General features: G+C 35.3%; 3 protein-coding genes and 1 long non-coding RNA gene across 4 annotated transcripts; 3 read left to right on the plus strand and 1 right to left on the minus strand.

Annotated features, from left to right (window-relative positions):
* The first annotated feature begins 8,394 nt into the window (after positions 1-8,394).
* LOC147546097 (putative small nuclear ribonucleoprotein G) lies at positions 8,395-10,572 on the plus strand. Its single transcript, XM_086634828.1, has 4 exons — positions 8,395-8,590; positions 8,700-8,722; positions 10,023-10,144; positions 10,255-10,572. Exons 1-4 carry the CDS (start codon positions 8,556-8,558, stop codon positions 10,315-10,317), a joined length of 243 nt encoding a protein of 80 aa, XP_086490954.1. The 5' UTR covers positions 8,395-8,555; the 3' UTR covers positions 10,318-10,572.
* Positions 10,573-11,159: 587 nt separating this feature from the next.
* On the plus strand, positions 11,160-16,576 carry LOC147546098 (rho GTPase-activating protein 1-like). The gene is made up of 6 exons (XM_086634827.1): positions 11,160-11,278; positions 12,532-13,343; positions 14,607-14,727; positions 14,919-15,038; positions 15,423-15,653; positions 15,780-16,576. Exons 2-6 carry the CDS (start codon positions 12,886-12,888, stop codon positions 16,362-16,364), a joined length of 1,515 nt encoding a protein of 504 aa, XP_086490953.1. The 5' UTR covers positions 11,160-11,278; positions 12,532-12,885; the 3' UTR covers positions 16,365-16,576.
* A 1,366-nt stretch (positions 16,577-17,942) lies between these two features.
* Positions 17,943-19,045, plus strand: LOC147546099 (uncharacterized). Its single transcript, XM_086636817.1, has one exon. The coding sequence runs from the start codon at positions 18,051-18,053 to the stop codon at positions 18,813-18,815; it is 765 nt and encodes a 254-aa protein (XP_086492943.1). The 5' UTR covers positions 17,943-18,050; the 3' UTR covers positions 18,816-19,045.
* A 289-nt stretch (positions 19,046-19,334) lies between these two features.
* Positions 19,335-23,552, minus strand: LOC147546100 (uncharacterized). The gene is made up of 3 exons (XR_015223883.1): positions 23,277-23,552; positions 21,923-22,505; positions 19,335-19,760 (listed from the first exon to the last, which is right to left on the minus strand). It is a non-coding gene; the product is annotated as an uncharacterized LOC147546100 (long non-coding RNA).
* Between the last annotated feature and the right edge of the window lie 274 nt (positions 23,553-23,826).

The raw sequence follows: 23,826 nt of genomic DNA on the forward strand, positions 1-23,826 counted from the left end.
AACATGGATTGATTTTGTGAATGACATACTTAATTAATTTGCATTATTTTACGATAATAATTTACATGGCCAGCGTTTTGGGGAAAGCTAAATAGTTTCCGGGGTGTGAAGACTTGGTCAAAAATTGGTCAAATTTGTTTGACAATTTTATTTAGGGGGAAAGCAAAAGGGGCGGTAATTATAAGGCCCAAAATATGGACTCAAGAGAGAATCAGGCCCAGTCTCAAATAATAATGAGAAAAAAACCCACTTGGTGAAAGTACCTTACTACCCTCATTTATATAAACAAAAGACTAGAGAGTCCCATCCAGTCAAAAGAGTTAGGGTTTTGGTTGAGTACCTCATCTTCTCATTCTCTCTCTCTTCCAGCTCAAATATTTCTTTCTTTTTTTCTCTCTCTACCTTAACCGAAATTGGGTGATCGGACATGAAATTAGTTTCGTCGGAAACGAAGTCCGACCGTTGAACTACCGGTATGATTTCATCTTCATCTTCTTTAATGCTGCATCTTCTTTAATGTTTCATCTTCTTTAATGTTTCATCTTCTTCTTCTTCTTTAATCTTCATCATCATACAATCATAAGTTTTTTTTATGGTGTTTTAGAAGAAAGAAATTAAATTTTAGATCTAGAGATTTTAATCTCCGTTAATGAGGTATTTCTTGATGTTTCTTTATTTAATGATGTTCAATCTTCTTGTAAGATTTTTGAGTTTTACTTCTACATTCTCTAATTTCTTTAACAAGGTAAAATGCATTATACAGTTTTTTGTTCTAAGAAACCAAAAAGTACAAAGTTATATCTATTTTTCGGTTTCTCTCTCTAGAAATTACGTTTTAGCAGATGTTGATGTTTAACAGACAAATTGTCAGGTGTTTTAACCATTTTAGAATATGTTGTTCGTTAAGGGGTTCTGTTTCACACATTTAGGGGTTTGTTGATGATTTTTGGGAGTTTTACTTGGTAAAAAAAACTATTGTTCTTCGTTAAGCATTTTGGAAGTTTTTTGAGACATTTACAGCAATGTTGAGACATTTGGGATTCTGTTTCAAACATTTAGGGTTTTGTTGTTGATTTTTGGGTGTTTACTTGGTAAAAAAACATTTGTTCATCGTTAAGCATTTTAGGAGTTTTGGAAAAAATTAAAGTTATGTTGAAGACATTTTGGGTTATGTTTCAAACATTTAGGAGTTTGTTGACGATTTTTTGGTGTTTTACTTGGTAAAAAAGTTATTGTTCTTTGTTAAACATTTTTTATGGGTTTTTGGAGCCATTTACAATTATGTTGAAGACATTTCGGATTCTGTTTCAAACATTTAGGGTTTTGTTGGTGATTTTAGGGTGTTGTACTTGGTAAAGAAAACTTTTGTTCTCCGTTAAGCATTTTGGGGGTTTTGGGAAAAATTTAAAGTTATGTTGAAAACATTTTGGGTCTTGTTTCAAACATTTAGCGGTTTGTTGATGATTATTGGGTCTTTTACTTGGTAAAAAACTATTGTTCTCCTTTAAGCATTTTGGGGGTTTTTTGAGACATTTACAGTTATGTTGAAGACATTTGGGATTTTGTTTCAAACATTTAGGGTTTTGTCTGTTGATTTTTGGGTGTTTTACTTGATAAAAAAACTTTTGTTCTTCGTTAAGCATTTTAGGGGTTTTGGGAAAAATTTAAAGTTATGTTGAAGACATTTTGGGTTTTGTTTCAAACATTCAGGGGTTTGTTGATGATTTTTTGTTGTTTTACTTGGTAAAAAAACTATTGTTCTTCGTTAAGCATTCTTTGTTGTTCAAAATACCGACACTTCTTCAATAATGAGAACACCTTCTCTTTTGTTAAAAACATATTTATCAATTGTTTAATGTATATTTTTGCTCTTCATATCCGGGATTCATTCTGAATGAGTATGCCTTTGACATTTTCCACTACTTCTAAACATTTTTAAAAATGCTGATAACATTCGCTTTAATGTCTCGAACATGTTCCTATATTCCTACTGCATATAATCATTTGTTCATTCCGCTTGCAGAATTTTCATCTATGGAACCGGATAGAGCACCTGCTACTTCTCAAAATAATGATAAGAAAAGCTAGTTTGTGAATCATGTCGAGCCCAATTGTAGTTGACATTCTTTCGTATGTCTCCAACATGAATTAGAATGTTTGCATATGTTGCTTATTTGTCTTAGATTCTCTTCTTTTTGTCTATGAATTTTATATATTGTTCCAAACATTCTAACTCATGTTGTTTAGTGAATGGATCCTTACATGACTAACTCTTATTTTGTAAATTTCTTATTCATCCAAAAGAGTGTCAAACAATGTAAAAATGCACCTGAAGAATGTTCATAACATTATTGATTGTTTCTTCATATTTTGTTTAATTCCTGAGACAAACTGTTTATTGTCTCTGCATCTCATATATTTTGAAGAACAAATTTTTTGTTATCTTAATCATAAAATGCTATGAACATGTCCAACATTGTAGTTGACATTCTTCAAAATGTCCGGAACAAAATCGCAAATGTTTAAATCAGAACCTAACATGTTTTCAACATAACTTTAAATGTTTCAAAAAACCCCCAAAATGTTAAACGAATAACAAAAGTTTTTTTTTGCCAAGTAAAACCCTAAACAATCATCAACATTCCCATGAATGTCTGAAACATAACCCAAAATGTCTTCAACATATTTTAAAATGTTTCTAAAAACCCCCCAAAATGCTAAACTAAGAACAAAGACTTATTTACTCAGTAAAACACCCAAAATTCATCAACAAACCCATGAATGTCTGGGACAAAACCCAAAATAACTACAACAAAATCGTAAATATTTGAAACAGAACCCAGGGCCGTGTGGTGGGGGGTGCGGGCAGGGCGCCCGCACCGGGCCCCCCACCACCAGGGGCCTATTTCCTATAATGGTTCGTAGCTAAGGTGAGATATAAGTAGAATTATAGCAATAAACATCAAACACAAAGTAGCATAGTTGTAAGAGTCATTTCAGTTTCATGCTTATCATGCGGGATCGAACCTCATGGCGTTCTTTTTTCCTCAATTTTTATGAAGTTGGCTGGTTGAGGGTACGATTGCTAAGCCAATCTCCATTTCTACTTAATTACACTTCTTCCTAATTGTTTTGTTATTGCGGGTGTGTTTCTTTTGAAATGTTTTTATAAAATAGAAATCTAAAAGTTTCTAAGAAATTCCAACATTATATAAATATATTTGTGAGAATCATATAAAAAAGATGCCACATTCAATAAATGGTCCTTGTACAAATATATTATTTTCTTTTATTTTAGACTAGCAGATTTATAGATTTTTGTTCCGCTCCTGGTCATGTTTGATAAGTTGCAACATAAAATATGATATTATATTAAGATTGAAAGTTTTATGAAAGTTCAAATTTTCATTATGTTATTTTGTAGTTATATAATTATAATCTTTGTAGTTAAAGATGATTATGGATTCTTAGACTAGATTTCCTATGAAAATTATTTTAAAATTGAAATTTTTGCCTAGCATACTTTCGTCAAGATATATTTGGATTCACCCATACATAGTTTGCATTTATCTACTGATAAATTATCTAGCTTGAATTTTGTTTAATCTTTTGCTTAAAAAAAAAGGCGCAAGTTTAAGTTTCGCACAGGGCCCACAAATTCTCAGGCACGGCCCTGACAGAACCCAAAATGTCTTTAACATAACTGTAAATGTTTTCAAAACCACCCGAGATGCTAAACGAAGAAAAAAGCTTTTTACCAAGTTTACACTTAAAAATCATCAACATTTCCCTGAATGTCTGAAACAGAACTCGAACTGTTGTCAACAAAACCATAAATGTTTGAAACATAACTCAAAATGTTTAAAACAAAACCCTATATGTATTAAACATAACTGTAAATGTCTCCAAAAACTCTCAAAATGCTTAACGAAGAACAAAATATTTTTTACCAAGTAAAACACCCAAAAATTACCAACAATACCCAAAATGTTTGAAACAGAATCCTAAATGTCTTCAACATAACTGTAAATGTCTCCAAAATCTACCAAAATACTTAACGAATAACAATACCTTTTTTACCAAGTAAAACACCCAAAAATCATCAACAAACCCCTAAATGTTTGAAACAAAACTCCATGACTAACAACATATTCTAAAATGCTTAAAACACCTGACAATTTGTCTGTTAAACATCAACATATGCTAAAACGTGTGGATGTTTTTTTGTCTTTTCCAATGAGATTACCGACTAATTTACTAGACAGTTTCGGATCACTGGGATTAATAACAACATCTGCACAATTGTGTATCGGTTCAAATTCTTTCAAGATAAATATAGAGCTACATTGCATTGGTGCAATACCATGAACTTTCCAATTACACCCGGGTTTGGGACATATGGCTGTCACACGAAATGGTTTGTTTTTTATATATTTGTAGTTCTTCTTAGTAGCTATTGTATATCTTCCAAGAGAATCTCTGAAGGTTTTCACTCTACCCTCAAATATTTGACCAATGTGAGTAAACACCGGTCCCCAACCTTCCGACACTAGTGGTTGGTCCCTCTGTGGTGCTTCATCTGTTGCTCGGTCAACCTCCATATGCAGAACGCTTGCAATAATATGTCATCCAAACAATAAACAGTTTTAGAACACAAAATTAAATGTTACTGAAATTAAATAATAAACCTGAACACAAATATAAATGTAAAGAGTTGGTTACAAAAACCAAAACAACAGTGATTATGTTTCAGGTTATGTTGGTTATGCAACTAACATAAGTTAGTAAGTTCAAGATTTCCAAGATATGCATGATGCTTTTAAAACATTAAACTTCTTTTTAAAAACATCATAGTATGTTATGGCGAGTACAGAACGAATCTAAACACACATATTATTGTCACGAATTGTTTATTCAATCAAAAAACATTAGTCATTATGTTTCAGTTTTTAGGCAAAATGATAGCCAAAATGATGTTTAGCTTCAGAATTATAAACAACAGTTAAGTGTTTAAACGTCACACTCACAAACATATGATAAAATGCTTATGACATGAACTTGAGTGTATCGAAAGTATGGTTTCAGACCAAAACACATGAAACTTTGATGACAAATATCAGAAAAATTTAAAAACTACTAAATGAAGAACATGAAACAACAAAACCAAAGTTTCGTGTAAGATTTCGAAGATGAACAAAACATGGAGTTGATGAACATAGAGAAGAACAGAGAGCAAAAGATTGTTAAATGAAGATGAAGAAAACATGGTGTTGATGATAAAAATCATGAAGATGAAGAAAACATGATGTTGATGATAAAGATCATGAAGATGAACAAAAAATAATGTTCATGATAAAGATGAACAGAAATAGATAGAGCCCGTTACAGGAAGGTGCAATGAAAAATGATAGTATGAAAGGAAGGTGCAATGAAGAAATCATCTAGAGAGAGAAAGTTTAAAGAAAAAAATGGAAAAGAGATGAAGATAAGGAAACAATTACCTGTATTTCCGGTCGAGTTATCTTCCGGTTATCTCTTTCCGGTCGAGATATGTTGTTGTTAAAGAGAGAGAGAGAGACGAGAGAGGAGAGAGAGCAGAGAGATGAATATGAATCTAGAGAGAGAGAGCGGGAAAAGAAAGTTGAGGAGAGGGAAAGCATTACTCAGTTTATAGTGGTTGCTAGAGGGAAAGAAATCTGGGAGTTTATATATAAAGGGTAGAATAGGGATTACTTAAAATAATGGGTTCCTAGAGATGGGAAAATGCTCCTAGGGATCTGAAATTGGGTTTGATATTGGTTTATTTTTAAAAATATGGGTTTTGTATGCATTATTAATGAAGGCTGGGCTTAATTTGGTATTTGACCCAATTTTTTGGGTTTTTAGCTTCTCCACTTCACCTCTCTCTCTCTCCACCTCACTTCTCTCTCTCCACCTCATCGTCTTCTCCGTCGAAGGTCGCCGGCCGGAAAATTTTCCGGCCGGCGACCTTCAAACATATTTTTTTTTCTCTCCCTCTAAAAAATAATTTAAAAAAAAATCTCTCCTCTCTCTCTAGATCTGGTGAACCAGATCTGGTTCACCAGATCTAGGTCTGTTCGCAGACCTCATGAAGGTCTGCGAACAGGCCATTAAAGGTCTGTTCGCAGACCAGATCTGGTTCACCAGATCTAGAGAGAGGAGAGAGATATTAAAAAAAATATATAAATATTATTTACAGAGAGAGATTAGAAAAAAAAAAATTTTTTTTTTTTTTTTTACGTTGAAGGTCGCCGGCGAACGTGTCGGAGAAGACATATAGAGAGGTGAGGTGGAGAGAGAGTGAGGTGAGGTGGAGTGTTTTTTTTTATTTCCCCTTAAAATTTATTTCCCCAGAAAATTTATAAAATTTTAAATATTCCCTTTAAAATTTCACACCCCGGAAACTATTTAGCTTTCCCCAAAGCGTTGGCCATTTACATTAACATGTCATTGAAAGAAACAAAAAAAAAACAATACAAATTGAGTAGAGGACATTTATGCATGATGTCACCGACGATACTCCTCCCATGTAATTGTTGCTAATTAGTTCTCTTCAGTAACATATATAACTATACGACTTTCGTTTTCAAATTGATTAATTGAGAGTTGTCTGGCCATATATACCATCTAAAGCTCACCATCTCTGCTGCGATAAAAACCTACACACATTAAGGAAAATGAGGGTGATTTAGAGCCCCACATAGAACCATGGTGACTTGTAGATTATCACGCCAACAACCACAAAAGATTGAAGATGGGTATAGAATAGTTATACTCACAACTCGGTGATGTAGTCGCACACCAAGGTCAAGGGTGTTATTTGTCATATTAGAATTTTGCGTTTTAATCAGCGTAGACATATACTTCAACCGAGGTCTCGTGCCCAACGGTCCCTCTCATGTAGTAGTTTAGCTTCTCCATTAACTTTTTTTTTTGTTAAAGGGAATACATAACATAAACGAGTCTATTACAGTAAGATAAAAAGAAAAATACAAATACAGTAAGAAAAGTAGTACAACAAGATATCAGAACTGAAGAGGTGGACTGTATAACTTCGGTTTGTAGAGCAGTCTTCATTCTGTGGCTTGCAAGGCTGGCAGCTCTTCTTGAGTAAGATGCAATATTTAGTCTTGATAGTCCATCTGGTAGCTATAAAGATGAATCTCGTATCTAACCTCTTGTAACACTTTAGATGGATTAAACATTCACCCAAAGCTTCTCCATTAACTTGTTGGGCTTTGGGGGCAGCAAGTGTTTCTTATTTCTTTTTCAGAAGCAAAGGAAAAAATACAATACCTAAAATAGAGTAGAAGGACTAATCAGTTATTTCTTTCAACAGTAATAGCCTCGGCTTTTACAACTAAGGCTTCAACCAAGTACTCAAAGCATTTGTTTTGACTCCTTCAACATTATCCATATTTCATTCTCCGTACATTAAACTAAATTAATCTGATTCTAAAGAATTACGTTATGAGAATGTGATTTCCGGAATCATATTCCAGTTCCGCACGTCAACTATGGGCTTAAGTGTCAAATACACGAGAAAATCATCACAGGTACGCGTGGGAAGAAAACAAGAGTTCCGAATTGATTCGGACATTATAAACTATTAAATTGCCTCAAATTTTGGACTCTCAGGAGAGAAATCTAGATCTATGTTGTGAATGGTTGAATTTACTCTATACATGATGTTTATTGAAACCCAAAGTCATCGCGGATGTTTGGTTTAGTAATTTTAATTTCTGATCTGACTCGTCTTAATAAGATCAACCAAGAATGAACTCAGATAAGTCATACAGTCGAGCCTGACACCACAATTCATACAAAAACGAACAATGTGAAATCTATCTAAGACCAATTTAAACGTTGAAAAAGATTTCAGATTTGACATGGAGAAAAAAAAAACCAACCGCTATCATTCCATCACCACATAATTCCTCTTCATACATGATATAGAACCCTAAAATACAATCCATTTGACTTAGAGAAATATGATCAAAACTCTATATAATTTTTTTGTTTTGGTGAAAAATGATCACCTAATATTTCAAAGCCTTAAACTTTCTAGGTATTTTTGTAATTTTGCAACAACTTGCAAAATGTTTGCAATAGATAGGTTTGCAACAACTCACAACAACTTGCGAAAATATTGCAAAAGATATAAGATTTTTAACTAAACGAAATACAAATATTAGATTTTTAACCCGTAGAAATTTTGGACTTCTTAACTTAATTTTTTTTAAATTGAGTCTTCCACCCAATTTCTTGCCAATCCGGATCGAAGGCGCCTAAAGAGAGGGTAGTGGCTTAATGATTTTCCCCCGAGAGGTGTATCGGGCTGGTTAAGAACATACTACCCGACCCACTCCGCCCGAATACCCATCTTCGGACCTCCAGGCGGCTCCAGCTGGGAACAAACTAGTGAAAAGGAAAAATAGTTTTGGCCAAGAGAAACTTGAGTTCGAGAGTTAGGGTTTTGCGGACGTCGTCGTCACCTTTCATTCTCTCAATCGTCTTCTCGTTTCTCTCTCAAAATGAGCAGGTCAGGTCAGCCCCCAGATTTGAAGAAGTAAGTTTCTCTCTTCTTTTCTTTCTGTATCTCTATCTTTTTCTCTTTTGTTATCCTAGGGTTTTAATTTGGTGTTTCATTTTTTTTTCCCCATCTCTTCTTGAAACAGGTACATGGACAAGCAGCTTCAGAGTAAGTTTCGTTTCTTCGGTTTTGATCTAGTTTTATGTAACATTATTTCAGTTTTGATTATGATATACTCAAACTATTAGCCTCACTTTTCTGATGGTTTATGTTTATAACAGTATTTAGGGTTTATGTTTATAACACAGCGCTGGAGTTGTTAGGGTTGAGATCATTTCCCAATTGTTAAAATTCTGTAGTGATGGTTTTAGGTTTTCTCATTTATATAATTGCGTGCCTTCTCTGCCTAAATTTTGTCTTAATTAGCCACCCATTAAGTATGTGAACTTACTTTTGGAGGTAGTTTACCTACTAGTATAAGTTTGTGTTCCCTTCAAAAAGTGACAGACTAAGTGCTCTATTTTTCTCCGAAAGAATAATTTTTAGATACCAGGATTCTTGGTTAATAGAATATTACATAGACAGTCGAATAAGGGTCTTGTTGAATGGTTTATTGGAGTATCTGTTTTGGCTCATAGGTTTACCGTCTAAATTTCTAGTCTAGGTTCCTTCTTGTTACTTCTTAGTTTTTATTTCCTTCTTGTCATTCAGTAAAATCGAGAATCTAAGTATGGTCCTTCCTTATAATCTTTTCATGCTTATGGTGATTAGATGGCCGAGGGATTTGTGCGTGATCAGAAATATTCATATCCATCTATACACTTGTTGTCTCGTGATTCACTGTAAATGGATCCACGCAAGAGTGGTCATTTTCTTGCCCATTGTTAAGCCGTTACAATCAATTTGCAGTTTGTCATATTTATTGAAGTGTTCTATCAGGACTTTAGGAGTACTGGGACACTAGTAATTACTTTTAGTTCGGAGATCTTGTTCTCTGCTACAAGGCTGAACCGTCTAGAACCTTCACGGTATGTGTTGAATCCTGTAGTTTTTTTAACCCAGTAAAACCATGAACTTTTTGGTGTATGATATTATATAAAACTTAACTTTCTAGAATAAGATAAATTACTCTGAAATGAAGATCATCTGCTACCTTATAAGATGTAACTTACTTTTAGGGAAGTGGTGAAGAGAGGAGTATATGACATTGGTTGTCCATATACCTGTAACAATATGGCAAGTTGCAGATAGCGCCTATTAGCTCTGGTGGAGGCGTTTGGCATCGATTATTTTAGTCTAGTTTCTTCATTGTTTAGTTGGACTTCACTTGTATTACAAATTTGCCATTTGTTTCTTCTTTGTTTAGTTAGATTGCCATCCTTAAAACAAAGGTAACAAACTTTTTGAAGGACTTTATCCATTATCCCTAGATTGATCTCTGAACTTATGTAAGAAATCTTTATTGCAGTTAAGCTGAACGCTAATCGTGTCGTGGTTGGTACTCTACGTGGGTTTGACCAGTTTATGAATCTGGTGGTGGATAACACTGTAGAAATGAATGGCAATGAGAAGAACGACATAGGGATGGTGGTGGGTATCTTCTATACTTCGCTGATTTCCTTATAATTCCTATGGAAACTATTATAATTTGATTTTCAGTGATCTAACTATCAATCTCCTTCTCAAATGCTTCTGAACAGGTTATTCGTGGAAACAGTGTGGTAATGATTGAAGCTCTCGAACCCGTTCCTAGAGCTCAGTAGCTACATTTACCATCGGCCACCGATGTTTGCTGCACTATATCGTCCAGAAATTTTTTTTTGGAACATATCGGTATTAGCTAGTTATAGCCGTTTCATGAAACTTTTAGCTGGTGTGTTAGCACAGAAGATTTCTTGTATTAATATGATGGTTTTAGACTTTTACTGATGAATTGGGAGGCCTTTTAGTTCATGATACATTGATCTAATTTGGTATTTTGTTTAAAATAGAGATATGCGAACTCTTGATACTCCCAAGATTGACAGTGTACAGCTCTGTTCGAAGGGAACTAATGGTGTGATTACCATTTAGAGTTGATAAGGAAGTTGCTCTAAAGCATACGCATATTACTTTAAGTGGTGTAACTGAGACTGAGGTGTAAGAATAGAGCAGTAGGTGTTTAGATGCCATCTCTTAGTCATATTTGGAATGAAAAGTGGACCAATACCAGGCTGGCATCTGGCTGATTTTGCTCGGTATCTTATAGAGATAACAACTTTTTTTTTTTTTTTGGGTTGAACAATATAGAGATAACAACTTGGGAGTTGCGACAAATCGGACCGTCTACTTTGGATCCAGTAAATTGAAACTATGGCTTTGATGATCAGAAGCATGGCCATATGCCCTAACTATTTCTGCCCATTCCCCAATAAAGTTGGACAAATTGAAATCAAGTGTAAAAAAAGGGCTGATTGGGCGCGGTATGCTTGCCATTTACTTCACTTTATGGCATTGGGTGGTCCTCTTCCTCCTCCATACTTGTTGTATTAAGAGCCATCTCTAATAGTTTTGAATTTGAAAAAAACTTTAACTCCATTCGAAGACATCTTTGTTGCTTTTGCAGGGGATCTTGTCTCCTATACAGATAAAGTGGAAGGAGAGAGAGAGAGAGAAGATGGGAGTGGAGACAAACAGGCTCCCCCTAATTCCTTCATTATAGTATATCAGATTGTATGATATTAGGTATCATTTTAAACCCTTAAAGGACCTTTATGGTGTTATTACTGGTTTATAATGCCCTAATAAGGCTATATTGTCTTGTTTAAGATTGTTTAAAATGGTGGGTGGCAAACATTATAAACTGTACTACTCACCTAACATAACTGAATTGAAGTGCAATGATAATACACACGTCTTGCTTATTTTATACTAGTAAAACACTTTTTTTCCCCAACTCTTCATTCATTAAATAAATGTTAGGGCTTGTCTTTGCCTTTTGAACTCTCCTAATAATACAAATGTTCCTAACTTGGTCAATTATCTTTCTTACTAAACATAAGAATTAGGAATAATAAACATACAAATTAGGAATATAGCACGGCGGTTGATCCGTCACCACATAATCTAGGGTTTTACACCAGAAAGAAGCTCTGACAATTATAGCACGACGATTGATCCGTCACCACATAATCTAGGATTTTACTCTGAGAAGAAGCCTCTAACAAGAAACTTAAATTTCTTCGTTATCAGCAAATTGGTGTATTTCGTCTTTACCTATAATTTAAGGTTTTTGAATTCGCTAAAATATTGTCTGAAACAGTGTTCTAACTTGCCACTCTCACGTTAGGACCAGGTAGGATTGTATTGAATTGATCATGTGTGGTGGGTGCTATAAAATATGACGTGAAATTTTTTTTTGTTGAAAGATGGCCTAAGTTTGGTGATCCACATTCCATTCATAATGAGTATCTAAAATACATTAATGTGTTACAATGTTCAACTCATAATGTGTTGCTGAGTTGTCATGGGTCTTCTAAATGTGTTTTGTGATGTAATCAAGTAGATGAAGTTGAATAAAAGAGGGAAAGGTACAAGTGATTAACAATTTCTATGCAAAATTCAAAAGAAACTCAATTTGTTCTATGTGTCAAGGTTCAATTGAATTTTCTTTTTTCTAGATGTCAATATTAAGATCCTCAATTCAAAAGACATCTCTAGTGCAACACTCTAAAAACTTAAAAATAATTTAGGTTTCATTTCTTAAAACGAGTAGATTTGCTTTTATTATCGAGTGACCAATTGAGATCATCAAAAGAAATCTCAAATATTGAGTTTCTTCTTGAAATATCTCAACATTAAATGATTCCACATCATTTTGAGATCTAAATTGAATGTTGCATTAGAGAGAATTTTTCAATTTGAGTGTTGCATTAGAGATGCTCTTATAATAGTCAATTAGATTCTTAAGATACGACTTTATTATCTTAATCAACAAGGATCAAAACCATTGGATTCTATCTTCATCAAATGATTCAACATCAACGGCCGAAATCATCCAAACATTTATATACATACACCTAATTACACCACTACTTATCTCTCTCTCTCTCTCCTCTCTGCTTTTCAACTCCTGAAGCGAAGCAAAAACGCTCACAGAAAGAGGGGTTAGAGAGAGAGAGAGAGAAGAGCTGAAGGATTTGTGAATGATGATGATGATGATCAAGTCCCACCACTAGAAACCCTTTCTTCAATCAAACTCTACTCAATGATCAAGCTCAATTTTTTAAAAAATTTACAGAAAAATTCCTCATTTTGATCTTCTTTCTTACGACCCTTTTTCATTATCAGCTATGACAGAAGTCCTACGCTCCTCCCCATCTCAGTTTTCTTCATCTCAAAGCTCCTCATCTTCATGCCTACCCACACCAAATGATGGGTCTCTACAGAAGAACCAGTCCCACCATCATTCCCTTATTATTAATCTTCAGCCCAACTCATCTTCTTCTTCATCACCCATTCCTCTAGCTGAAAACGATTCAAACCCAGATTTTGAAGAATCAAAGGAGAGAAGATCAGGGGGAAATGAAGAAGGAGATCAGCTTTCTATTTTGGCTCTCTTTGTAACTGCATTTAGAAAGTATTTGGTTGCTTGTAAAACTGAAAGGAAAGAACTTTGTTCATCAATGGAGATTGGATGGCCAACTAATGTTCGTCATGTTGCCCATGTAACTTTCGATAGGTTTAATGGCTTCCTTGGGTTGCCTGTTGAGTTTGAACCTGAAGTACCCAGGAGAGCTCCTAGTGCCAGGTTAGTGAAAAATTATTTTTACTACATTTCGTTTCTCAAATGGGTTTCAGTCTTAAAATTGTGAGATTCCATTCTGGTTTTTTACTCCTAGTTTTTGTTCAGCTTCTAATTTGGGGGTGTGGGTTCTGATTGAATTTGAGTTTTAAAATGATTCAATTGAGCTAAGCTGGTTGGATTTAGTTGTTCTGAGAATTTATCAGAAGCTGATATAGAATTCAGGTTTAAAATGCCTAATATATTTTGGAAGAAGGGGTTGGAATTGCTTATGGGATTTTATTAGACTTTTGATTGTTTGATAGGTGGAGCTCTTTTGGTTTCTTTAACTGTGCTCCATTGGCTGGTTCTATTCATGGATTTGAGATAGTATTCTTTGAAATTTTCATTGTTGAGTGTCATCAATCAGTTGGATTCATTTTTGGGGAAGTTTTTTTTGGAGAAAAGGATTTATGTTTTAATGCTTGTTTTCTTCCAATTAACCAGTAATCTTTACCTTTACGAATAGAAGTACCTCCTAATGGCACATAGAGTTTAATCGAAACCTTTTGGTTTTGGAAATGTTCATAGTAATGCATACTACTTCTCTGACCTTCAAAACTCGTTTATTTGACAGACCTTCTTAGGCCCATTTCTCATATTTATGTACGGTTCTGATTTTGTTTTTTCTGAGTTCTGATAGCTAATTCGGAAATATTACTTGGTTTCGCTTGAAAATGTTTTTCATCCTTGCATGTTTCTTAGTGTGGTCGATTCAGTGGGGTTTGAAACCTATATATTTCTAGTAGACTAGAACCTTAACCCTTCCAATCTGGGTATTGGACTGAATTTTGTGGTACCTTGGAGCACAAGTAGCACTTTTGGGAATGGAGATATTCGGGCAGTTAGGAGGGCCATTATATTTCACGCTCTATGTAATTGTATTGTTATATGTGATTCTTAAAAGGGTTCTTGGCTGTGTTATTGAGTGGGCACCCTCAGATTACTTACTTATGGTGAAGTGTATATAAGATGTATGTCATGTTGCTACTAAATTAGCTGAGTACTTGACACAAGCACGGCTTGAAACAGTAGGTTTAACAAGTCTTGGTGCACTTTTAGTTTGGGTCCTTCCTTTCATGTAGCTATTTTATCTCCTAAATCGTCATAACAACATCTAAGTTCAAGACCTAGATAGATACATAATAAGGAAGAAATTTTTTATTTTCAGCAGTTCCAGAAGCATGAGTCTGCTTTATTGGATTTTAACTCAAATTTATTTGTTTGTAGCGCAAGTGTTTTTGGAGTATCAGCGGAATCTATGCAATGCTCGTATGACTTGAGAGGAAACAGTGTCCCGACAATCCTCTTATTGATGCAACGACACTTATACTCCCAAGGGGGCCTCCAGGTATATTGATTTTGCTCTTTCCCTTCTACTCCCACCTGCCACAGATACAATAAAACCAAAGTATGGCCCCCGATGGTCGTAATTTGTTACCCAAAACATGTAGATAACCCTTTCAAAATCTTGTCATTGCATAACTTTTTCGTTTTAAACGCTTGATCAGTATTCGTTAACCTTTGAACTGAACCAACCAGGCAGAAGGCATATTCAGAATTAACGCGGAAAACAGCCAGGAAGAGCATGTTAGGGACCAACTAAACAGCGGACTTGTGCCAGATGATATTGATGTACACTGTATGGCAGGACTGATAAAGGTATGTAAAGCAACGGGTACACAAATAGAAGTGCATTAGGAGACTTAGAACTTTCATCTATGGATCCCATTATGAGATTGTATAGGCCAAACCCAGTTTTGGGTAGTAACTGAAATTTGCCTTCGGGGTAATTAGAAAAAAAAATCCCACTATAGTAATTGGTTGTTGCCTATAATTTTCCATTTCTCGATATGTTTTCTTGGTGGTGTAAAAGACATCGCCTTACAGCTCACTCTGATCTGATGATCATAATTTATGAGGTTCTTCACTAGATAAAATAGAAAATCATTCTGTACTAAACGGAATCACTTTCAGTATCAATGACAGCCTTGACTCGAGTTCTTTTGAAAAAATGTTGTTTATGAATTATTTATGTGTCGACAGGCTTGGTTTAGAGAACTACCTACTGGGATATTAGACCCTCTCCCGCCCGAGCAGGTGATGCAATGCCAATCAGAAGAGGAATATACTGAACTTACTCGGCTCCTACCACCTACAGAAGCATCTTTGTTGGATTGGGCCATCAACCTAATGGCCGATGTCGTCCAAGAAGAGCACCAAAATAAGATGAATGCCCGAAATATCGCAACTGTCTTCGCCCCAAACATGACCCAGGTAATGAAACTTTAACTACCCATAACTATGCTAACAAATTCTATGAAGCAATTTACATTATCAGATCAGCTGAACAAATGAAAAAAAAAACGAGAATAAGAAAAACTCGTACTTGTTTGGTTGCAGATGTCAGATCCTTTGACTGCACTAATGTATGCTGTACAAGTGATGAACTTCCTCAAAACATTGATCATGAAAGTGCTCAGAGAAAGAGAAGACTCGTCGATAGTGTCAGCCCAAGCTTCCCATCTTGGTCCGTCTGGTGAGAATGATCACAACGACTCTCCATTGCCATGTCTGGAGGAAGGAGAGACACAGCAGAATGAAGATTTAGAGCACGCCTTTATCTCTGATGAGCCTCTTTTAGAGAGTCCCCCAGAACCTACTGAAGCTAATTGCAAAATTAACAATGCAGATGTGGGTTTCCAAACTTCTGTAGAGAAGGCTACTCATGGTGGAAATGGGTCTTCGGCTCCTCCAACACATAGAGTGGAAATAGGCATTAATAGTCGAAAAAACACTCATCTTCAACAAAAAGCACGAAAAAACAAAACTGGCCAATCAAGTAATTCTAATCACCGAAAGGGACCCAAAAAGATTACTAATAGCCCGTCAGTAGTTAAGGTAGCAGAAATTGTTGAGAAGTCTAAGGGTGCCACCATTGTTAGCCGTTTAAATTCAAGGACAGAGAGAGTCGAAGCTTGGCGATGAAGGAGAATAGGTTTGCGTTAGTGATCTGATTGAATGTGATAAAAGTCTGGCAGTGGTTTGCTTTTTGAGGCTGAAAAAGATTGTTTTTCGATAATGTATGATTGCCTGTCTGGGTGGAATTCTCAAACTATCTGTATGTGTATTATCAGTTTTTCACCTGATCTTGTTCTTCCTATAATCTCCATTGTTGTTGTTTGATGTTTAGTTCAAAATGGGTCTTCTCTAATTGCATAACAGGAAGTTGGTTTGAACTAGTTGCCTACAGATGGTTGGTCGGCCATTCGTGACCATCTGAAAAAATCTGTCTTCTTCCTCTCCATCTACAATTACGAATAGTCAACCACCATTTTTTTAGTTGCAACAAGGCTACACAACCCACCTCCTGGGACTCTCACTTGAACAACATGTGAGAGAAATACGGGTTTCTCTCTCCACGTGACAGGAGAGAGAAACAAGGGTTTCTCCTCTCACTTGAACAACATGTGAGAGAAATATGAGTTTCTCTCTCCACGTGACTGGAGAGAGAAACAAGGGTTTCTCTCACATGCGGTTTAAGTGGGAGTCTCACGAACACTTCCAAAATCAAGGGTTAAAGATGAGAAACAAGTTCCAAATGGGAATAGAAGAAGAAGAAGAGAGCTCTGAGTGCCTACAACAAAATGGGTGAAAAGGTCAGCCACCTAAACAATGGCGGGCCTAACAACAATACAATGGGGACATTATATAAGCACCTTTGCCTTAAATCTTCAGTTATTTCCCTGACAAATAGTCAAGACTAAATGACAAAAATGGGTCCTTTAGCAACTCCACGTAGGACCAACTTCTCCTGACAAGAATATTCATTCTCAAAAAAAAAATTACTGTGGGAACCCACCGGTTACACAGTCAACAGTCAAGACCCAAGTTTTCCTGGTAGGACCCCTCATAATAAATGTGAACAATTACTGGTTAATTATGGGAGGACCACCACTTTAATTACCACAAATAATCTTCCCAATAATAATTTCCCATAAAAAATTTCCTTAATCACTAACTTTGCATTTATTTCGACCCAACAAAACTTTGTTATGTCATTATTATCACATCTTAACCATACTTACCCTAGTTTCACAAATTAAACTTTGAATTCATTACTTCCAAACATCAATAAAAATCAAACTACTAGACTAGATATAATATGCCTGTGTTGTTCGAACTCGCTCGTCGTAAAAACTGATATAAAATAATGTCAATTTTGACATCGATATTGTGTGTTTTCGACTCTAGAATGGGATGAAGTGTTTGAAAATGTGGAGAGAGAAGAGAGAAATGATATATGGGACAAGAAAGGCGTTACAAATGAAATGAAATGGGAGGATACGAGGCAGAGGTTGTGGCGTCGAATTCACACGTCACACAAGCCTCCATCACCATTTACTCCTATTCCTATTTATTTCACTCCCAACTGCAAGAGAGAGAAAGAGAGAAAACCAAAACTAGAGAGAGAAAATAGAATCAAAATTAAGAGAGAAAGTGTCACTAAAACGTTGCCAATTATATCCAACTTCTTTCTCTCTCTCTAAATCTCCCTTCCCTGACTCCCCCTTCTATATAACAAGTTTCTCTCTTTCAAGTTTTTCTCATCATTCAGACAAAAAACCCATCTCTCTCTCTCTCTCTGTCTCTCCTCTAGCTAGCTAGCTAGCCATGGTTACTTACAGTAGCTTGAAAGATATCTTTGAGAACCCATTACCTAAAAACCCATCTCTCATTGAATCATTATCTGCTTCTTTCAAACAATATCAATACCAAAAACAAGCTAACAAATCAAATGTTATTGAAATCTTTGGTGAGCTTCATTTCAAAGAATCATCAACTCCTCCTCCTCATGATTCTTCTTCTTCTTCTTCATGGGTCACTGTTAATCTACAACCTGCTGCTACAGAAACTGAAAATAATGACAACCCATGTTTGAATTCAGTAATGGGTAATCCTAAAAATGGTTTTTCAATCCAGATTCCTGATAATCTGAAACTCTGTACTGAAGGACTTGGATTCGAAAGCTCAGACGAAGTTGAGAATTCAAAGAACAAGATCAAGAGTGGTGATGAACTAGTTGAAAAGGGTTCATCTTCTGACAATCTGCAGAATCATGAGGTAAGTACTTTGAACAAGCCAAATTCATCTGGTAATGTTAATCTGTTTGAGTTTAAGAACACAGAAATGGAAGCTGCAAGAAAATTTCCTCCACCATTGTCTTCCATTGGGAAGACTAGATTCAAAGCTTATCGATACAAGGGAAGACTTGTTCTCAAGGAGTTTCAGGTTCCAGACAAGGAAGATGAATGGATAACTATTGATCACCATGAAGAAAAACCAGAAGAGGAAGACGCGGAAGAGTTCGAAGAGCTGGATGAAGAAGAGTATGAATCTGAGTCTGAATATGAAGTGGATCAATGGGTAAGTATTTAATTGGTCTGAACTTTTATAACTTGACATTCATGGTGATATCTATATGGATGGAAAGAAAGAAAGAAAGAAAGAAAGAGAGTAGTAGGTCAGTCTTTGTTTTTTGTTTTTAGGGTTTGGTTATGGAGTCTTGTAAGTGTTATAAGTCTTATTAAGAGGTCTATTTTGAGTGAAAGCCTTATTAGTGTTAATTGTAATGGCCTCATATAATTCAAAGACTTTTTGGTTGCTTATTTTAGTTGCAGGAAAGCTATTATGTTTTCCTTTCTTTGTGTATTTTACCTTTTTTCTTTATATTCTTTCCATCATTTTACTAGTTTTTCGGTCCGACCTCACAAACAAATTGATTAATTTGATTAGTGGTTCGAGCATGTGGTGGATCACTGGATCATATAATGCCTTTTAACGACGTTGAATCATAAGTAATCACGTCATGCAAAACCCTAAAACGAATGATTCGATGGGCTAGATTACTCCATCATTTTGTACACAAAAATTATTAATACGTTCCAAACAGTAAAATTTAACGGTTATTTGGCAGTATTCGATACCCAAACGAAGAAATTCTACGATTGTATTTTGGCAATACTTAACATCTACATCAAGAACTTCGACAAGATTTTTGTCTGTCATAGTAGTTACACACCAACCAGAAGAAATGAACTGTTTAACCATTTCTTCTTCAGTCTCCTCATTCAAGACTTCTATCCTTGTCAAAACATCAAAAAAGCCTCATTGTATCAGGGGTGAAAATCGGGCTCACTCGGACTCGCGAGTGTGACAGATATTGGGCTTCCAGTTTGTCAATTTTCAGACATCTCAATAGAAGTCAATTTCTTCCAAAAAATTATCCTCTGAAGTGTTGGCCCCATTTCCTTTGTTTCATTCTGCTGAAAAATCCTCTGTATATGCAACTAAAAAGTAGCTGGTCCAAGCAGTGAATCCTCTCTAAAGATCCAAGAAAACAAGAAGAAAAATATTAGCACCTATAAAGAAATACTGTACCAAACTGTAATTCAGAACTTGTATAAGCATGATAAAGTAAATAGATGAGAAGTTGTTTTCACTAATATCTTCAGAGTAGTAGGTTACTTTTAGTAATGGGGAAGACGATAATTTATCGAGCAGTTCTTGTCTTTCTTGAGTAACCTAAAAAGGGCGGACCCCTTCGGTAGCTACTTTTCTCGACACTGTCACATTCATCTTTAACAAATCAATGAATCTACTTGGGTAAAAGTTATGAAAAACAAAAGACATGGAAATGGAAGTGCTGGTTCTGAACTTCTTTAAGGATCTTATATTTCTTAGAGGTTCAAATAAAAGCAATATGGATTTAACAGAGAATTACGGGCAAAAAAGCATCTAGGTCTAGTGGCATACAGAGAATCCTGTATAGGAAATTCCCAAATAAGGCAGAAAAAAATTCCATACAATTATATCAAAATAGTACAAGCATAAGTCCATTATACTAGCTTCGTCAATCCACGTTTGATAACCCAAACTGGTTTGTCTATTCTAAATTTAAAGCAGATGACCTGACACTAAGAAAGGAAAAAAAGTAAAATCGATGTATCTTGGAATCTATCTCTGGTAAATTAACATCACAAAGTGAGCATATTCTACGTGTCCCTCTCGGTTAAATTCTAGACGATTTGCAATGACCAAATTATTGAACAAAAGGCTTGGAAATACGTTTTGATGCTTTCTATTTCTAGGGTGAGTAAAGCTATTGATACAGTTTGATAGCGATAAATGGATATCTGATACCAAAAGTAACCCAGTTACAACATTAAGGGTTTCTTATCATCTGAAGTACTGATATTTCTGTCAGATAATTTCAGTTACTGTCTTCGTAAAAGTGTACAGTCTACACTTTTAGTTTTTGGTCTTGCCCAAAAGAGTTTTAAGGTTGAATTCCTCGGCTAATTGTACAAGTCGTTTTCCAAATGTAGACTTTGATGGGAAGAGGAGGGCCATGAGTAGGTTTTCCCATTTCAAGTTAAAACTTCGATGAACTATACCATAAACCGAATCACATACAACATAATTAAGGTAACATGAACAAGAAAAAATCAAAAGCGAAGGATGAACCTTAACAAAGAGTATTTAAATTAACATAGTTTCTCGGTGAAACCCAAGCAGGGCCGTGCCTGACAATTTAGGGGCCCGGTGCCAAACTTAAAACGAGACCCCTTTATATGAAAAACACGAGAGTTGAAAATTTTCTTTTACTTCAAAATTTTGTTTTGAAATGATTTAACTATGAAAAAAAAATATTGAACCATTGACGAATCCAAACTCAATGTATGATGTTAATATATGATTGACGTAACACTATTCATGTAAAATTTGGCTGTCAAGACGAGTTTTTTTTTTCTCATAAACTATTATTTTGAACTTTAAGACATGAAAACTAAACTATGAGAATAAGGACATAACACTATTCATGAAAACTTCTTTTTGAAATAATCAAATGTTATTGTCTGGTGAGATACGAGAAAGATTGAACTATCATCCTCTCAATGTACGATTGTCCATTATATTTTGACCTACGACAAACTTGAAAGAGATGTGAGGTCGATGAACAAGAGAAAGAAATTTTTTGGAAGGAGATACACGCCAGATTGTGATGAAGCGTGATTTGTTTGCAACCATTAATACTTATTTGATGTGCAAGAACTTACGAACTAAAAAGATATTAAAATCAAACTAAAATTGAATATGGCATAATCAACTAACAACCACACAAGCATTGTGATCTCAAAAAAGAAAAAGAAAAAAAAAACAGAAAGCACAAGTGTTGTGCTCTTAGAGAAAAAGAGCATAAGTATTGTGTTATTAAAAGAAATGCAAATTGTAACTAATTGTTCTCGAACACAAGACCTACTCGTATACAAGCAAGCATCATACCAACCGAGCTGGTACAGTTAGATGTTAACTTACTGAATTTTCTGTCTCTAATAAACCTCCTATACCCTTAAAAGAGCACAAGTGGGCCCCGTGTGGTGGGAGGCCCTGTGCGGGCGCACGGCTCGCACCCCCCACCACACGGCCCTGAACCCAAGTGTAAGTTCTATGAACATAAATACCATTAGAAACGAAGCTATTACCTCTAAAAAGCGGCACTGGTCGAACTGGTAAGCAAAATTATTGTTTGTCACCATTAAATGTGAAACACTTTGTATGGATCTGGATGATGTCGATCCTGAAAGACTCACTCCACTGTGTCTTTTCCAAAATCTTGATCCTAACCAGATGAAATACTGGCACGAGAACATGTTGATAGTCATCAAGTCATTGGGAGATTCAGAATCTTAGTCATATCGTCAATACTTCCACAAAACAAACAGAAGATACAACTAAATATACGTAAATGGAATCGAAATAAACCGAAATTGAAACAATTATCGGCAACTAATGAGCTTCCATAAGATGTGATCTCACTGCTTCATTGTCCATACTGTGGTAACCTTCCAAATACGATTTGAATAAGCTATGTGCATCTTAAGAAATAAGTCAGTTCTCTAAACACTACAGTATTTCATGTCATATGGTTATAGAGTACACCAAAATTACCTTTTTTACTAAACTATCATGTTCACGGTAAACCACCCAAGCTGCTACCGCTTTCAAACATCGATAACAGATACTATGATGTTATTTTAGCTTTTCACAACTTGGCCACTTCAATTACTGCATAAAACGGTGCTATAAAGGTACAAAATTATGAAGAAAAAACAAAAGAGGCAGAATTTGACGCATTCCTTATGTGGCCCTGGTACTAATATTTCTATCATCTTACAATTAAAGAAACAACATGAGGGTTCAGGAATGAACTCTGGTCCAACTTGCGCCACTTTCTTCTACCAATTATTTCGCTGGGATACCAATAACAATATTTGCATAGCAGCATATATGTCGTATAAGATCTCGGTTTTAACGACTCAGTCATAACAAGAAACACGTAAAGCAATATCTCCACTATTCACATGTTTAATAAAAATCGGCAAACAACAAACCAAGGAAGCAACCTGGTTTAGTTAAAGGGTCCCTAAGCTCTTAACTGGTCCCATTCATCTCATTATCTTAATGATAGACGAGTGAAAGAATTGAACCATCGCTCATCAATCAACGAAGATGTTGAAAAAGCAAGATAGCAAGGAAAATCAATCACGTCAATTTCCTATCCGTTCAAAATATAAACAATGTGGATGTTTGAACTCAGATGGTGAATCCTAGACAATTCACAACTTCTTCTTTTTTTTAATTGTCAGCGTGCCTCGAACCCTTGACCTTTAGGGTGGAAGACTAAACCTCTTACCACTCCAACCAAGGGTTGTTGTCTAGACAATTCACAACTTTGGTCCTTGATTTCTTTAAAAGGAACTAATACGAGTAAATATAATGAAGTTCTCCGTGGAAGTAGGAAAATTTGATTTTAATGGCGTGAACCATTATTTTCACCTTGATGTTTGGAGGCAAGACTAATGAAGGAAATCACATTTTGTGATCGAAAAAGAAAAAAAATGCTCAAGTAGAACCTGCAAAGCACAGATGTTGTTAGACCTTAGAAGCAGTATTCATTGAAAGAAGAAATTGAATTAGGAAGAGTTCAAATTCGTCGTACTAGTTTAACATGTAAAGCAAAAGTTAGAGAGAGATATTACACCTTGGTGAGAGTTGATGTCTGTGACCTGCTATCCTCAGTAACGATTCACTGGTACACAAACACACACAGATATCTATTCATTTTACCATGAATGATACAACAACCGCCAGCTAATTTTAATCTAAATCAGTATAAAAACCTTTCTTCTTTGCACTCATTTATTTCTCAAAATTATTTGAGTTCTACCATGCTGCCAAAAATCACCCCTGAGATTATTTCTATATAAAAAGGTACACATCTAAGCTAAATCTAATACAGAATAGCTCCAAGCAATGAGGTTTACTGTTGCTATCATTTACCCACTCACTAAAGGATAGGTGATCCCAACCGTGGTTTCAGGAGGAA

The sequence above is a fragment of the Eschscholzia californica genome, unplaced genomic scaffold (assembly GCF_041429995.1).
Source record: "Eschscholzia californica isolate CP2 unplaced genomic scaffold, dmEscCali1.0.p SCAF_4, whole genome shotgun sequence".
Taxonomy (NCBI): Eukaryota; Viridiplantae; Streptophyta; class Magnoliopsida; order Ranunculales; family Papaveraceae; genus Eschscholzia; species Eschscholzia californica.

What these genes read in the sequence shown, in the direction of transcription:
- LOC147546097 (XM_086634828.1), top strand. Translation starts at nt 8,556, where the DNA reads ATGAGCAGGTCAGGTCAGCCCCCAGATTTGAAGAA. An exon ending in CAGCCCCCAGATTTGAAGAA is followed by an intron (nt 8,591 to 8,699) that starts GTAAGTTTCTCT and finishes TTCTTGAAACAG; the next exon opens with GTACATGGACAAGCAGCTTC. An exon ending in CATGGACAAGCAGCTTCAGA is followed by an intron (nt 8,723 to 10,022) that starts GTAAGTTTCGTT and finishes TCTTTATTGCAG; the next exon opens with TTAAGCTGAACGCTAATCGT.
- LOC147546098 (XM_086634827.1), top strand. Translation starts at nt 12,886, where the DNA reads ATGACAGAAGTCCTACGCTCCTCCCCATCTCAGTTTTCTTCATCTCAA. An exon ending in AGGAGAGCTCCTAGTGCCAG is followed by an intron (nt 13,344 to 14,606) that starts GTTAGTGAAAAA and finishes ATTTGTTTGTAG; the next exon opens with CGCAAGTGTTTTTGGAGTAT. An exon ending in TCGCCCCAAACATGACCCAG is followed by an intron (nt 15,654 to 15,779) that starts GTAATGAAACTT and finishes GTTTGGTTGCAG; the next exon opens with ATGTCAGATCCTTTGACTGC.
- LOC147546099 (XM_086636817.1), top strand. Translation starts at nt 18,051, where the DNA reads ATGGTTACTTACAGTAGCTTGAAAGATATCTTTGAGAACCCATTACCT.